Source organism: Cetorhinus maximus, chromosome 1, assembly GCF_964194155.1.
Source record: "Cetorhinus maximus chromosome 1, sCetMax3.hap1.1, whole genome shotgun sequence".
NCBI lineage: Eukaryota > Metazoa > Chordata > Chondrichthyes > Lamniformes > Cetorhinidae > Cetorhinus > Cetorhinus maximus.
Genome location: NC_135879.1, coordinates 7,561,417 through 7,574,465, shown reverse-complemented (window position 1 = coordinate 7,574,465; position 13,049 = coordinate 7,561,417). Strand labels below are relative to the sequence as shown.

At 45.6% G+C, this 13,049-nt stretch overlaps 1 protein-coding gene across 3 annotated transcripts in view; it reads left to right on the top strand.

Annotated features, from left to right (window-relative positions):
- The window catches only part of grid2 (glutamate receptor, ionotropic, delta 2), a 928,012-nt gene that overhangs the window by 732,061 nt on the left and 182,902 nt on the right, over positions 1-13,049 (top strand). For all 3 annotated transcript variants that reach the window (XR_013580586.1, XR_013580577.1, XM_078570739.1), the window contains exon 11: positions 777-1,089. Coding sequence is in view for 1 of the 3 variants with exons in the window: in XM_078570739.1 (XP_078426865.1) it covers positions 777-1,089 (313 nt within the window). In the remaining 2 variants the exon portion in view is untranslated. The remainder of the gene's footprint in view (positions 1-776; positions 1,090-13,049) is intronic.

Genomic DNA, 13,049 nt, shown 5'->3' with positions numbered 1-13,049 from the left:
GAATTGCATTATTAATCACTTTATTACTCTATGCTAAAGTGCTTTTTGCATGATTAACTTTGTTGGTAAAAAAATAAATAATACATTAAATGATTGTTAGAAATAGTCATTTTGATTCATTCAAGAAACATCCAGGCATAATAATGAAACTGTTTCAATCATGAATTGAAGTGCTGATCATTAATGTTTCATATAAATCGCCTTTGTTTTGTGCTCAGGTCAATGTGAGCCAGGGAATTCTGTTAACAAGTTGAGAGGTTAGAGTCCTCTACCACCTCGATTCTATCCTTGTATTCAAATCCCTCCTTGGCCTTGCTCCTCGCTAGCCCTGTAACTTCCGAGATTTCAGTGCTCCTCCAACTCGGGCCCTTGTCATCCCTCACATCCTTTGCCCCACCGTTGGTAGCTGTGCCTTCAGCTGAAGAGGGCCTAAGGTCTGGAATTACCTTCCTAAACCTCTCTGCTTCTCTAGCTCTCTCTCGCCACCTTTAAGTCGCTCCACAACACCTACCTCTGTGACCAAGCTTTTATTCACATGCCCTCATGTCTGCTTCTTCGCCCGAGTGTAAAAAAGTTTGTTAGATAATGCTCCTGCGAAGCGGCTCACAATGTTAAAGGTGCTATATAAACGCAAGTTGTTGTTGTCATTAGCAAGTCGACTGGAGAAAAGGAAGGCGTTGCGGGTGGGGTTGGGGGTTGTGGGTGGGGGTGGGGGTGATCAAAGCTCAGTTTCCGTCACTTACTATGACCCACTCTTTTAAAAAATAAATTTCCAGAGAGCGGACGTGGGAATCTCAGCCTTGACCATCACGCCGGAACGGGAGAGCGTTGTGGACTTCAGCACCCGTTACATGGATTACTCGGTGGGATTCCTGCTGAAGAAGGCAGAGAAGACTGTCGACATGTTTGCCTGCCTGGCGCCATTTGACTTTTCCCTGTGGGCGTGCATTGCTGGCACAGTGGTACTGGTGGGCCTGTTGGTGTACCTACTGAATTGGCTTAACCCTCCAAGACTGCAGATGGGCTCCGTCACCTCCACTACCTTGTACAACTCCATGTGGTTTGTCTACGGTTCCTTTGTGCAACAAGGTAAGAGACTGTCGATCGCAAATGCGTTCATTTACGTGCCGCTTCCTTGCCACTACGTCGATTCAATGCCATACGACGAACCTTTCCGCATTCATACTGTGAGCCCCTACATCCAGATCTTAGCTAAATCTAACCTGTTCGACTCTCGTAAGTCAGGAACAAAGGGTGGTGAAGCACTCGGCAGGTCTGACAGCTTCTGCTGAGGAAAGGACAGGATTAAAGTTGCAAGTTGATGACCTTCTGAACAGGACTTTAGAACACCAGTCTGATGAAAGGTCATCCACCTGAAATGTTAACTCTGTTCCTCTCTCCGCAGATGCTGCCTGACATGTTAACCTTTGCAACCCCTGCAGTTAAAGAAAGTACACAGGTCTCTGTGAAATTATTAGAAGGCTTTGAAGCTTTGGCATAGGGACTTGTTGAGCTCCACGTTTATCAGCTACAGTGGAAACCCTATCCTGTTACCACAGATTCTGTCAGGAATTGGAAAATGAACAATAGGGGTGATGTGACAAAGGTCATGACAGAGACTGGGACCCAAGGACTGCTGCTTTTATTCAGGTTCCACCTCCCGATTTTGTCAGATGTCTGCAAGAAACTTATTTTGAGCAAATCATAGCTGTTGAGCCACAGACCTACTTGGTTGATGCAAAGTGCCACATTTTCTGACACCACATTGCCCTTTCTCACTTGCCATGCACCTCCAATAACAACAACCTGCATTTATGGAGCGCATGTAACACAATTAAGCGTCCCAAGGCATCCGCAGCACGAATCTCATAACGAAATTTGGCGCTGGGACACGTGAGGACACATTGGAGTGGGTGGGCAAGTCCAGAGCTGGGGATATTGGAAAGGAGAAGAAAGGACAAAAGGGAAGGTCAGCCACAGGATGGAGAGGACAGGGGAGTATAAACGACAAAAGGAATAATGGTGCTAATCAAAATACTGAGGTTGCTGGAAATCTGAAACTAAAACAGAGAGTGCTGGAAATACTCGGCAGGTCTGGCAGCATCTGTGAAGAGAGAGAGAGAGACAGAGTTTCAGGTCGATGATCTTTCATCAGGATTGATAATGGTGCAAGACAAAAGTGGATGGTAATGGGATAAGGAAAGAAAGAGAAGATAAGTCCAGTAGAAGTATAAATGACAACAGCAGAACCATTACCAGCAACAGCACCACTGTCCAAAAAAGTGGGAGTGCTGGTTATTATCTAATTTGTTGAACACAATGTTGAGGCTGGAATGGCTGTCAGGTGCCTGTGTGAAAAAAGAGATACCATTCATACAGCTTGCACTGGTCTTCATTGAAACAGTGTAGACAGCTGAGGACAGAGAGATCGGAGTGGGAACGGGGTGGTGAAATGATTTCTTCGACTTCCTCCTTGCAGCTGTGTAGATTCACTTTAATCCAATGTAAGTTTACCAAAGCAGCACTTGCACTGAATTTTCCTTTTCCACAGTAACCAGAAAAGTGTAGCAGTATTGCACCAGGCACTTTAAGCCGCACTGATGTGAGACTCCTGTTTTACAGCCAAGGGGAATCCTGTAATCAAACAGGTACGAGACTTTGTCCTGAACCTCTGCAGGAGTTGCCCAGCCTGCCCTGTCTATCTATGTGATCCTTTGGGGAGACTTTGCTGCGAATTTGTAACAAATAGCAAACTGTGGCTCTGTTGCGAGTGGTGGCAGTAACCATTCTCCAGGTCCGTCAAATCCTGTCCAGGTCAACGTGATGTGACAGGGAGTGACAGAGTCGGGATTGCCCCACTCTCTGCAATTCTGCAAGGAGCAAATTTCCCAACTCCCCCAGAGGTGCCACACCCTCCAAAAGTGACAAAGAGATACGATCTCAGGATGTTCCAAGGTGATTTGCAGCCATTTATGCGCCTTTTAAAGTGTAGTCACTATTATAATATCACAAAGCGACAGCCAATTAGCACATAGCAAGCAACGGGATATGACTAGGTAATCCGTTTTTGTGTCGTAGATTGAGGGATAAATATTTACCCACAGCACCAGGAATAACTCCTCTGCTCTTCTTTGAAATGGAACCTTTTACATCCATCTTAGAGAGCAGACAAGGCCTCTTTTTAATGTCTCATCTCCCTCAGTACTGCACTGGAGTATCAGCCTAGATTTTGGTTCTCAAGTCTCTGGAGTGAGATCAAACCCACAACCTTCTGACTTCGAGGCAATAGCAAATGTATTATCGTGGTAGGAAGGGCCCAACTGATTATCTGTTATTCACCTTAAAGGCACCTACAAAAACTACATTCATTGGTGGGTGTCACTTTAAAGGCCAACACCCTGTCCTAAATCTTGTACCTTTAATCAATTCTTCCCTCAACCACTGGCATTTCTCTCTTTCATCACTTCATCATTTCAAACATCTCTTAATCCCCTCTATTGTAATGACAACTGACCCAATTTTTCAAGTCCTCTTTTGTATTTGCATTTCATCATATTTGGTACATGCTCATAACGTATACCGTTCTCAGATCATTTACTCATAGCATAGCAAATCTGCAGAAAAACAATATGACTTAAAATACCAACCTTTTACTGACCCCACTGAAATCACAGATTAAAAAGTAATTCCTGTTGACAGATTGGCTGTATTTTGCTCTTACTGCTTTCCCTGCAGTCAATTGTGATGGCGTATTACCAATCAGACTTCCCAAAACTCGCTGCCCTACCTGATCCGACATTATTGGTAGCTATTAATTGTGTCTGGCAAATGCCTCTGCAGCAGCAGGGACAACTTCAAACATTGTCAGAAGTGTTTAATGTGGTTTTGGATGGTCTGTGCTGAGAGTAATCACATTCTGGTTCTCTGGGCCTTATTTTAAAATAGAATATTTTTCCACTGAAATTGGGCTGGGTCTGAATACAATATGTCTTCTTGGCTGGTGATAACTTACTGGCCGGAATTTTCTCAAGCAGCTAAATAGCCCTGCAACCAAGAACGAAAGCAGGACCTGAATCCACATGGGCAGGCAGCGAGATCCTATTCTCTTCTGTCCTCCCCCTTTGGCTGATGCATTTCCTGCATTATGTCGGCGACTGCGCTTCCAAAGTACTTCATTGGCTGCAAAGCGACTTGGGACATCCTGAGGATGCGAAAGGCGCTACACGAATGCAAGTTTTTAAAAATTATTTGTGTGTGACAATAATATCTCCAGTCTCCTTAGTATTCTCCAAGCCCTCTAATTCTTTTGATTGGCTGGTGGCCAGGCAGTTCATAGGCATTGGTGTTGAGAGGGTTGAGCATAAGGTGCCAAGGACAACCCCACATCATATAAATGACACTGAGAAGGAAAATGACTTCCAACAGATATTAGCAAATATCAAGGATCAAATCATTGGCTTTTCCAAAGGCTGCCGTCTAACCTGCCCAGCTGGCAAAAACATCAGAGTGAAGTAATCTAAAATGCAATTATAACAGCACTGAATTGACCAAGTATAGCAAGACAATTTTTAGTCCTTATACCCTATGTAGCAGCTTGCTGGCTGGAGCCTGTCCAGTTATAATGTGAAACTAACGTGGAGTGGGTTACAACACGACACTCAGCAAAGGAAATTTCTTTCACCTTTGATAATGCCGCTTGCAATTTCCTTGTCCTTATACCATTAGGCGCAATGTTTCTTGAGTAAATTGGGTTCTCGCACTTTTGTATCGTCTGGAGGCCCACTGGAGAGTGAACATCAAAGCACCTCCTTCTTCCAAGCACAGAATTGTTAACCTTGCTTAAAATAAGGAGTGAGGAGGCAATCAAAAGAAACGACATAGATCAAAAGCCCATTTTAATGCCTGGAGCCGATGTTTATTTTCCCAGATTAAACTACATCAAAACCACTTTCTTTTTTAAGCCAAGCCCCAGTGACATGTCAGTCTGAAACAAGTGAGAGAAGACTGTAGTAAAGGGTCTGCTATATACAGGGTTAATGTGGGACTGAATACAGTACCGCCCACACAGTGATGTAAGAAGGCACATGACCTAGGCCTAGGGTCAGTGTGGTGTTGGCCAGAGAGTGTTAAGACATGCCTGTACCCTTTACTGTATATTTGTATATCGTTACAAATAGTTAATAAAAATTTGCCGTTGACATACAGAAGATTATGAAAACTCCTTCAACAGACATATTCTGTAACCAACACCATCCCAACATGGTGGCAGCTCTGGATCAAAAACCCTCATCCTGACAGAAATGCTGAAAGACTAAGAAAAAGGACAACTTCAACAGATTCTGAACTCAAAGAAGCTCCCAACTGAAGCTACAGATGCTGAGAAAATTTACCAGAAAAAACTCCAGAGAGAAGAGCGTAAAAGCCAAGGGCAGAAGTTTTACTGCAGCAGAAGCCTCCACCCCATCTCCCTTGGAAGTCCAGCTTCAGCACATAGAGTTCATGGCCTGCTAGGGTAAACTAAATCCTTTTCACTCCCAGGCTGCAGCCAGTCCTGAGAAGCACTTTCACTCATTCAGTCAGAAGCACCATTTGAACAAAACCCATCACTAGTTCCCTGACTCCGAGCCTCAATGTGTGACCTCCGAGTTAAACAGAGAGAAAAAACAAATGAATAATTAACTTACTCAACGCTCGGGCACCTCGCGATCACCCGAGACCTTAGACGGCAAGCCCTCAGTTCATTTACACGTCTCGCGACTCACAGCACTACATCGCCGATTAAACCAAGCCGACAGACTGCCAACCCGACAGACTGCCAACCCGTACAGCCATTGTTGACAATTCTTCTTCCTGAAGCATGCCACTGCCATTTTGCAAAGCCCACCAAAACTGGCGAGTGCGGGAAGTCCATTGTTCTGTTGTGAATGGCAATGCCGTCTTGGAAGCCTGTAAGCTCTTAAAGCTGTACCCACACTTTTCAAAATCTTCCACACTTCCGACTCCACTGGGACTCACCCCAGGCCCAGGCCAGTCACAAAATCTAAGTCTTTGCAGGGAAATATTTTTAAGAACATGGAACATAAGAACTAGGAGCAGGAGTAGGCAATTCAGCCCCTCGAGCCTGCCCCGCCATTCAATACGATCATGGCTGATCTAATTTCGGCTTCAACTCCAATTTCCCGCCCTCTCCCCATAACCTTTCAACCCGTTACTAATTAAAAATCTGTCTATCTCCCCCTTAAATTTATTCAGCGTCCTGGCATCCACTGCACTCTGAGGGAGTGAATTCCACAGATTCACGACCCTTTGAGAAAAGTAATTCCTCCTCATCTCTGATTTAAATCTACCACCCCTTAGCCTAATACTATGGCCTCTCGTTCTAGAATTCCCCACATGGGGAAACATCCACTCCATGTCTACTTTGTCTATCCCCTTTAGCATCTTATTTACGGGTCAGCATTGCTCCTGACTTTAGCAAAAAGTCTGCAGACCTTCAAGTGTAGGAGTTATCTTACCCTACACAAGGCAATCCAGATAGTTAGACTGTCTGAGCTAGGTGAACAACACTGGACAACCCTAAGGAGAGAGAATACAACATGGGGCGGAAGTCAACCCTCAGCCCAGCTTATCAGGTCACCAAGACACAAGGACAGTCCAAGTCAGGGAAAACAATTCCTGAATTGCCCAGCAGAGCGACCTTGCCAGTGTTACGGTGTGAAGCACCCTCGCAGAGAGGTCAGTGTCCTGCGAGTACAGCCCAGTGCTTCCACTGCAACAGACAGGGAGACTTTGGTAAACTGTGCAAGACAAAACCCCAGCCCCACACAGATAGCCCAAAGGTAATCCACTGGGTCAAGACCGAAACCCCAGAAGACACACGGCTGTGCCACTTGGCTGAGATCAAAGATTGTGGTTCTTCATTTTAGAACGCTGACACCCTGTTAAATGGACATCTAACAAATTTTAAATGAGATTCAGGTGCCAGCATGACAGTCCTGTCAGACAAGGAGCCATGACTCAAAGACCTCCAATTTCCAACAACGGGGACACTTAGTTTCACACGGCAGGAGGACTCCATCTTAGAGTCAAATGCAACCTATAGGCAACCCTGAGTAGAAGGACAAAATGATCCTAAGCAACCATCTTAATGGTCCACAACCAGGACTACACTCTATGAAGCTGCAACGCCTGTATCGAGCTTAATCTCCTGCAACAGAGGCAAGGGCCTGGCTCCAAATACAGATGAGACTTTCTGAAGCTCTTCAAGGGACTTGGCCACCTGAAAAATGGCTACAGGATCACCCTCAGGAGTGACGCTAAGCGGTGTGCCTTTTCATTCGACGAAAGGTCCCCCAGCCCCCTCATGAAGGAAGCTACAGCGACAGCTGGACAACATGGTGAACGTGGGAATCATTTCCCCAGTCAAACAAACTACCGCATGGTGCTTGGGGATGGTCCCGGTCCAAAAACCGAACGGGTCTCTCCGCGTAGACCTCTCACAGCTTAACAAGGCCACTGCCAGGGAGGTCCAGCCCATTGCTCAGTGGGCAAAAACCTGACCAAGCTTTCAACAGGGACAGTGCTTTCCAAGCTAGACACTAACAGTGGTTTCTGGCAGCTTCCTCTCGATGAGGGCTCCCCCATCCTAACCATATTTATTACCCACTCTGGCAGAGTTTGCTTCAACCATCTGCCTTTTGGGATTACGTTGGCACCCGAAATATTCCAACGCACAATGTCAGATGTCCTGCAGGGCCTTCAGGGGTCATCTGCCAGGCGGACAATGTCTTGGTCCATGGGATCGCGGTGGAAGAACACGACAAAAGCCCCTCGGCAGCCTTGGAGCGACTGCAAGGGGCAGGGCTGATGCTGACTGATAACTGTGAGTTTACCGAGACCTCCATATGGTTCCTGGGCTGTGTCGTCAGCTCTGAAGGTATCACAGAAAAACCAGACAAAACCAAAGAAATCACCAACTTCCCCACCCTTCCCTCCATCCCCGATCCCCATCATCTCCTGGGGATGGTGAACCAGCTGGCAAAGTTTTTACCTCACTTGGCACCAGTCAATGAAACTGTTGAGACACCTGCTCAGGAAAGACCAAGCGTGGTACTGGGACTCCCAGAAAGAGCATGCATTCACGCGCATCTGTGAGATGTTTCTCTCCACCGACGTTCTGGCCCACTATGACCCGGCTCTCCCCACCGCCATGGTGGCTGATGCTTCATCCACAGGCCTCAGGGCCGGTTCTCCTTCAGGAGCAATTGGCTGGTAGTCAGCGGCCCATTTACTACACTTCTTGGGGACTGTCGGACACGGAAACCAGGCACGCCATCACCCAGGGGGAAGCCTGTGAGAAGTTTTCCGATTACGTCATTGGCCTCAATCACAATTGAGGCAGAGCTCCTTGTTAAACAAAAAGGAGCTCGCAAAGATGCCTCTGCGGATCCAGAGGTCTTGCCTATGCCTCATGAGATTCGCCTACGAGACCGTAAATGTCCAGGGACAAAAAATCAGACGACAGCAGATGCCCTTTCAAGGGCCACCGAAGGCCCTCCGACCACACAGGATGCAGACTTCGTTGCAGAGCTGGAGGCCTACTTCTAAACCACTACCAGATACCCGCTGGCAACCATGACCAGTCTCCAACAGATCTGCCAAAGGCAGCGCTGCAGTGAAGAGTGTGCCCGCATCCACACCTACTGCTAACAAGGGTGATCCTGTCAGGGACCAAGTAGCAGTTCAGCCAAAACGTGGCACAAACAGCAGAGCCACTTTACATAGATGACCTCCTGGTCTATGATGAACGGCTGGTCACTCCAGCCCCTCTGCGGGCAGATGTCCTTAAGAAGACGCACCAGGGTCATCTGGGCATTACTAAGTGCAGGGCATGGGCCCAATTCGCCGTCTGGTGGCTGGGTATCTCCAAAGCAATAGAGGAGAACGTTGCAAATTGCCAGGTTTGTGCATTGCATCGCCAGTCCCAAAGGGAGCCACTCATTCCCATATAATTCCCCAACCGGCCATAGGAAAGGCTGGCCATGGACCTGTTTGTCTACAGTGGCAAATTCTTCCTAATTGTTGCAGACTACTTCTCCACATCACCTTGGAGATGGTCGTCAAGGCACTCAAAGAGATGTTTGCAAGCCATGGCATCCCAACTAAACTCACGTTGGGTAACGGCCCACAATTTACTCATGAATGCTTCACACACTTCATAGCCATAACCAGATTCCCCTACCGCACCAGCTCCCCAAGATACCCGCAGTCAAATGGTGAAGCGGGATGGTGAAGGCCCTCATGAAGAAAAGTGAGGACTTCCTCACCGCACTGCTCACTTACGGGTCCACCCTCTTATAGTGCGGCCTGCCCCCATCTGAGCTCCTGATGGGCAGGAAACTTTGCATATCCTGTTGAGGAAACTCCTGCTGGAGTTGGTTGCCAAGGACTACCAGGACATACAAGCAAGAGAGCAGTCCTACGGACAGAAGTAAGCTTCTGCCTACAACAGGTGACACTGCACCAGACACTTGCAACAGCTGCAGCAAGGTAACAAGGTCTGGATCGCGGACTTCGGGAGATAAGGAACAGTCCTCCAATAGAACGAGGACCAACCCTGGTCCTACTGGATTGGTACATCTGAGAGCACAGTCAGATAGAACAGGAGGGCTCTCTGCCCTTTCCCTAGACAGGCTTCCTCCATTGCACTGTGGAGGACTATTGATGGAGATACCCAAATGCCAGTCTAACCACTAAGCCAATAACAAGTACCAAAACGAAGAGAACCTATTGCTCTCCCGACAGAGCGACAAACGAGATGTGGAAGGGTTATAAGGTCTCCAGACCTCCAACTTCATGGACTGGAGCGGGGGAGATTTGGGTAATGTAAGTGTTGTTAATGGTAATACTATAATAGCAATAATGTTGGGATAGAGTTTAGGGTGTAACAATAAGGTAATGCATAAGACTTTTAATAATGTAAGATGTGAAGTAAATTAAAATAACTAAATCCTTGGGATAAAGACTTGGGGGAAGGTGTAGTAGAAGGGTCTGGCACATACAGAATAAATGTGGGACTGAGTACAGTACCACCCACACAGTGATGTAAGAAGGCACACGACCTTGACCTTGGGTCCGTGTGGTGTTGGCCAGAAATATATTAAGATCTAGAATGAAGATAGCTTCATGCCTGTAAAATTTGGTATACATTTGTATACAGTTATAAGTAGTTAATAAAGACTTGATGTTAACATACAGAAGGCTACAAAGACTTCTTTAATAGTCCTGTTCTATAACCAACGCCATCCCAACAACAACATTCAAATTGGGAAAACATTAGAAGGGCTTATACACTGGCACAGATAGATAGATTGGAGAAGTTAGGACAGTTTTCCTTGGAGAAAAGAGGCTGAGAGGAGATCTCTTAGACGTATTCAAAATCATGAGGGGTCCGGACAGAGTATATAGGGAGAAACTATTCCTACCTGTGAAAGGATTAAGAACAAGAAGGCACAGATTTAAAGTAATTTGCAAAAGAAACAAATGTGACACGAGGAAAATCTTTTTATTGCAATGAGTAGTTAAGGTCTGAAATGCACTGCCTGAGAGCGTGGTGGAGGCAGGTTCAATCGAGGCACTCAAGAGGTAACTAGACTGTTATTTGAAAAGGAACAATGTGCAGGGTTATAGGAAGAAGGCAGGAGAATGGCACTAAGTAAATTGCTCCTTCTGAGAGCTGCTGCGAACATGATGGGCCGAATGTCCTGCTTCAGCACTGTAACAGTTTTGTGATTCTGGCCATTGCACAAAGGAGAAAGAACTTGCATTTCTGTGGTGCCTTGAGAATCTGCCAGATGTCTCGCATGGGACTCAATTTACACACAGCGAGGTCCAGTCAGTGAGACAAATAACCCGTTCTTGATTTAGTGATGTTGGATCAGGGAGGAATGTTTCAAGGGCATGAGTGCCAGGGGATCTCTTACAGCCACCTCAACAGCAGATGGGGCCTTTGTTTGACATGTAGTTAAAAAAAAAAGCACCTTTGACAATGCAGCACCTCATTGAGTTATCCATGAGATCAGGTGCTCAGGACCATGGAGCGGGATTTGAGCCTGTCCTGAGAGAAGAATGCTACCACACAGCCAATCTGACAGTTGAAGCAACACTCATTCTTCAGACATCCTCAGCATGTCCCATATCAGTAAAACTAATTGTGTTTGATTATTATTTATAACTGTGTCATGCAATGTGTTAAACTAGTGACTATAGTTGCAAACAATAGTTTCCATAAAAGACTTTAGATGCCTGTTAAGGTTGGATTTATGAGTATTGGATCACAGCAATCACTCTCACAGCCATTAAACCTCATTGTAGAATTATTGGAATCATGATGGCATATATTGTTAACATGCAAACACACAGCGATACACAAAGGTACAAAGAACTCAGCTATTATGAGAACTGTTGTATTTTTCATACATTTCATTCAAACAATTTCATTCCTTGGTACAATTTTAAAATCAGAGAATTATAGTCTGAATGGGAAGCTTCTGTCAACATGTCACAAAATCCTGATTTAAAGAAGTGCACTCAATGGGCTGAATGGCCATTTCTTGACTCTAAGTTTCTTCACTTCTGATGTTTAATTGCATGGGGTTGGAAATGCTGCAGGAAATCGGGAGTATTTATGAATGAATAGATATTTCTGAGAAAAGAGACATGCCGTCAAAGCTTTTCATCTTGCACTCATCAGGATAGCTCGCAAGAAATTACCAACTGTAATGGGGGAACAACAATTTATACTGCATCAGAAGAGAGGGCTGATAAGTAGGCAGTGGACTCTGATTGGTGGAGGCGTTACCATGGAGAATGCAGCATGGAACAGCTGTTCAAATTCAAGCCAGGCAGGTCGACTAATTGGTCAAGGCATTGCCCTGGGGAATGAACAAGGGAACGACTATTCCCTAAGCTTTTGTTTAGTTGAAAAAGGCACAAATGAACAGATATTACTATGTGTTCGTAAAAAGTGCCAGTTCAGCTCAGAGGGTGTACTCTTGCTCCTGGCTGAAAAGGTCATCAATTCAAAGCCCAGTCCAGTGACTTCGGCACATCATCTAGGCCGATGTTTCATTACAGTTACTGAGGGAATACAACAGCCTTGAGATCATAAGCTGAGGCCCTACCTATTCAGCTGAGCATGACAGATCTCTCATCATTCTTCAGGTGTCCTCACCAATACCTATCCTTCAACCAATGCCAACAAAATAGATTAAAAGGTTACATGCCTCTTATTTGTGAAACCCTCTCGTGTTCACATTGGCTGCTGACTTTACCGACATAACAATCAGTGCATTTGAAAAGTGGAATATTGCAAGCATAAGAATGCCAAATTTCAAGCAATTACAATATTTTCTACTACAGAAGAAAACTATACTCATTGGTTGGTAGATCAGCTCTGATTGGCTGATGCATTGCCATAGAGAAAGCCAGGGGGAACTATAGGCTCCACAAGCTCCCACGTAATTCAAGAAAGGCGCAGGGCTTGAACATATTCCTTTGGATTGCAGAGAATGGGTCCCTGTGTATAAATGTATGAGGCTTCTAGCCAGAGTAAATGAGCCATGTTACGAGCTCAGCTGATTATCTGAAATTGGTTGTTCGAATAGCTACTCGCGCACTCTGGATTGTTTAGTAAGTGTTGTCCAATCGCAGAATCACAGCTAACAGGAGACATTTTGTTTTGGATTTTGCAAGCGTGGGCTGGCTGAGTAGGGTCTGTAGTCTGCTTATTACAAACAACTAAAGGAACATGTTGTTTGATTCTATCAGTCAATCACACAGTCCACATGCCTGGCATCACACCATCGCTGAAATTCGTATACAACATTGCTCAATTGTGTAGTAGGCAGAACGTCTTTGGACTGACCACAGCACCCAGGTAGCAGAAAATACCACTTGCATAACCACTGTATAGTAGCAGTGTGAAATGGCTTGCTTAGCCAGCTGTTCAAATTTTTGAGATATTTTGCCTTTCCTGGGGAAGTTGAGGT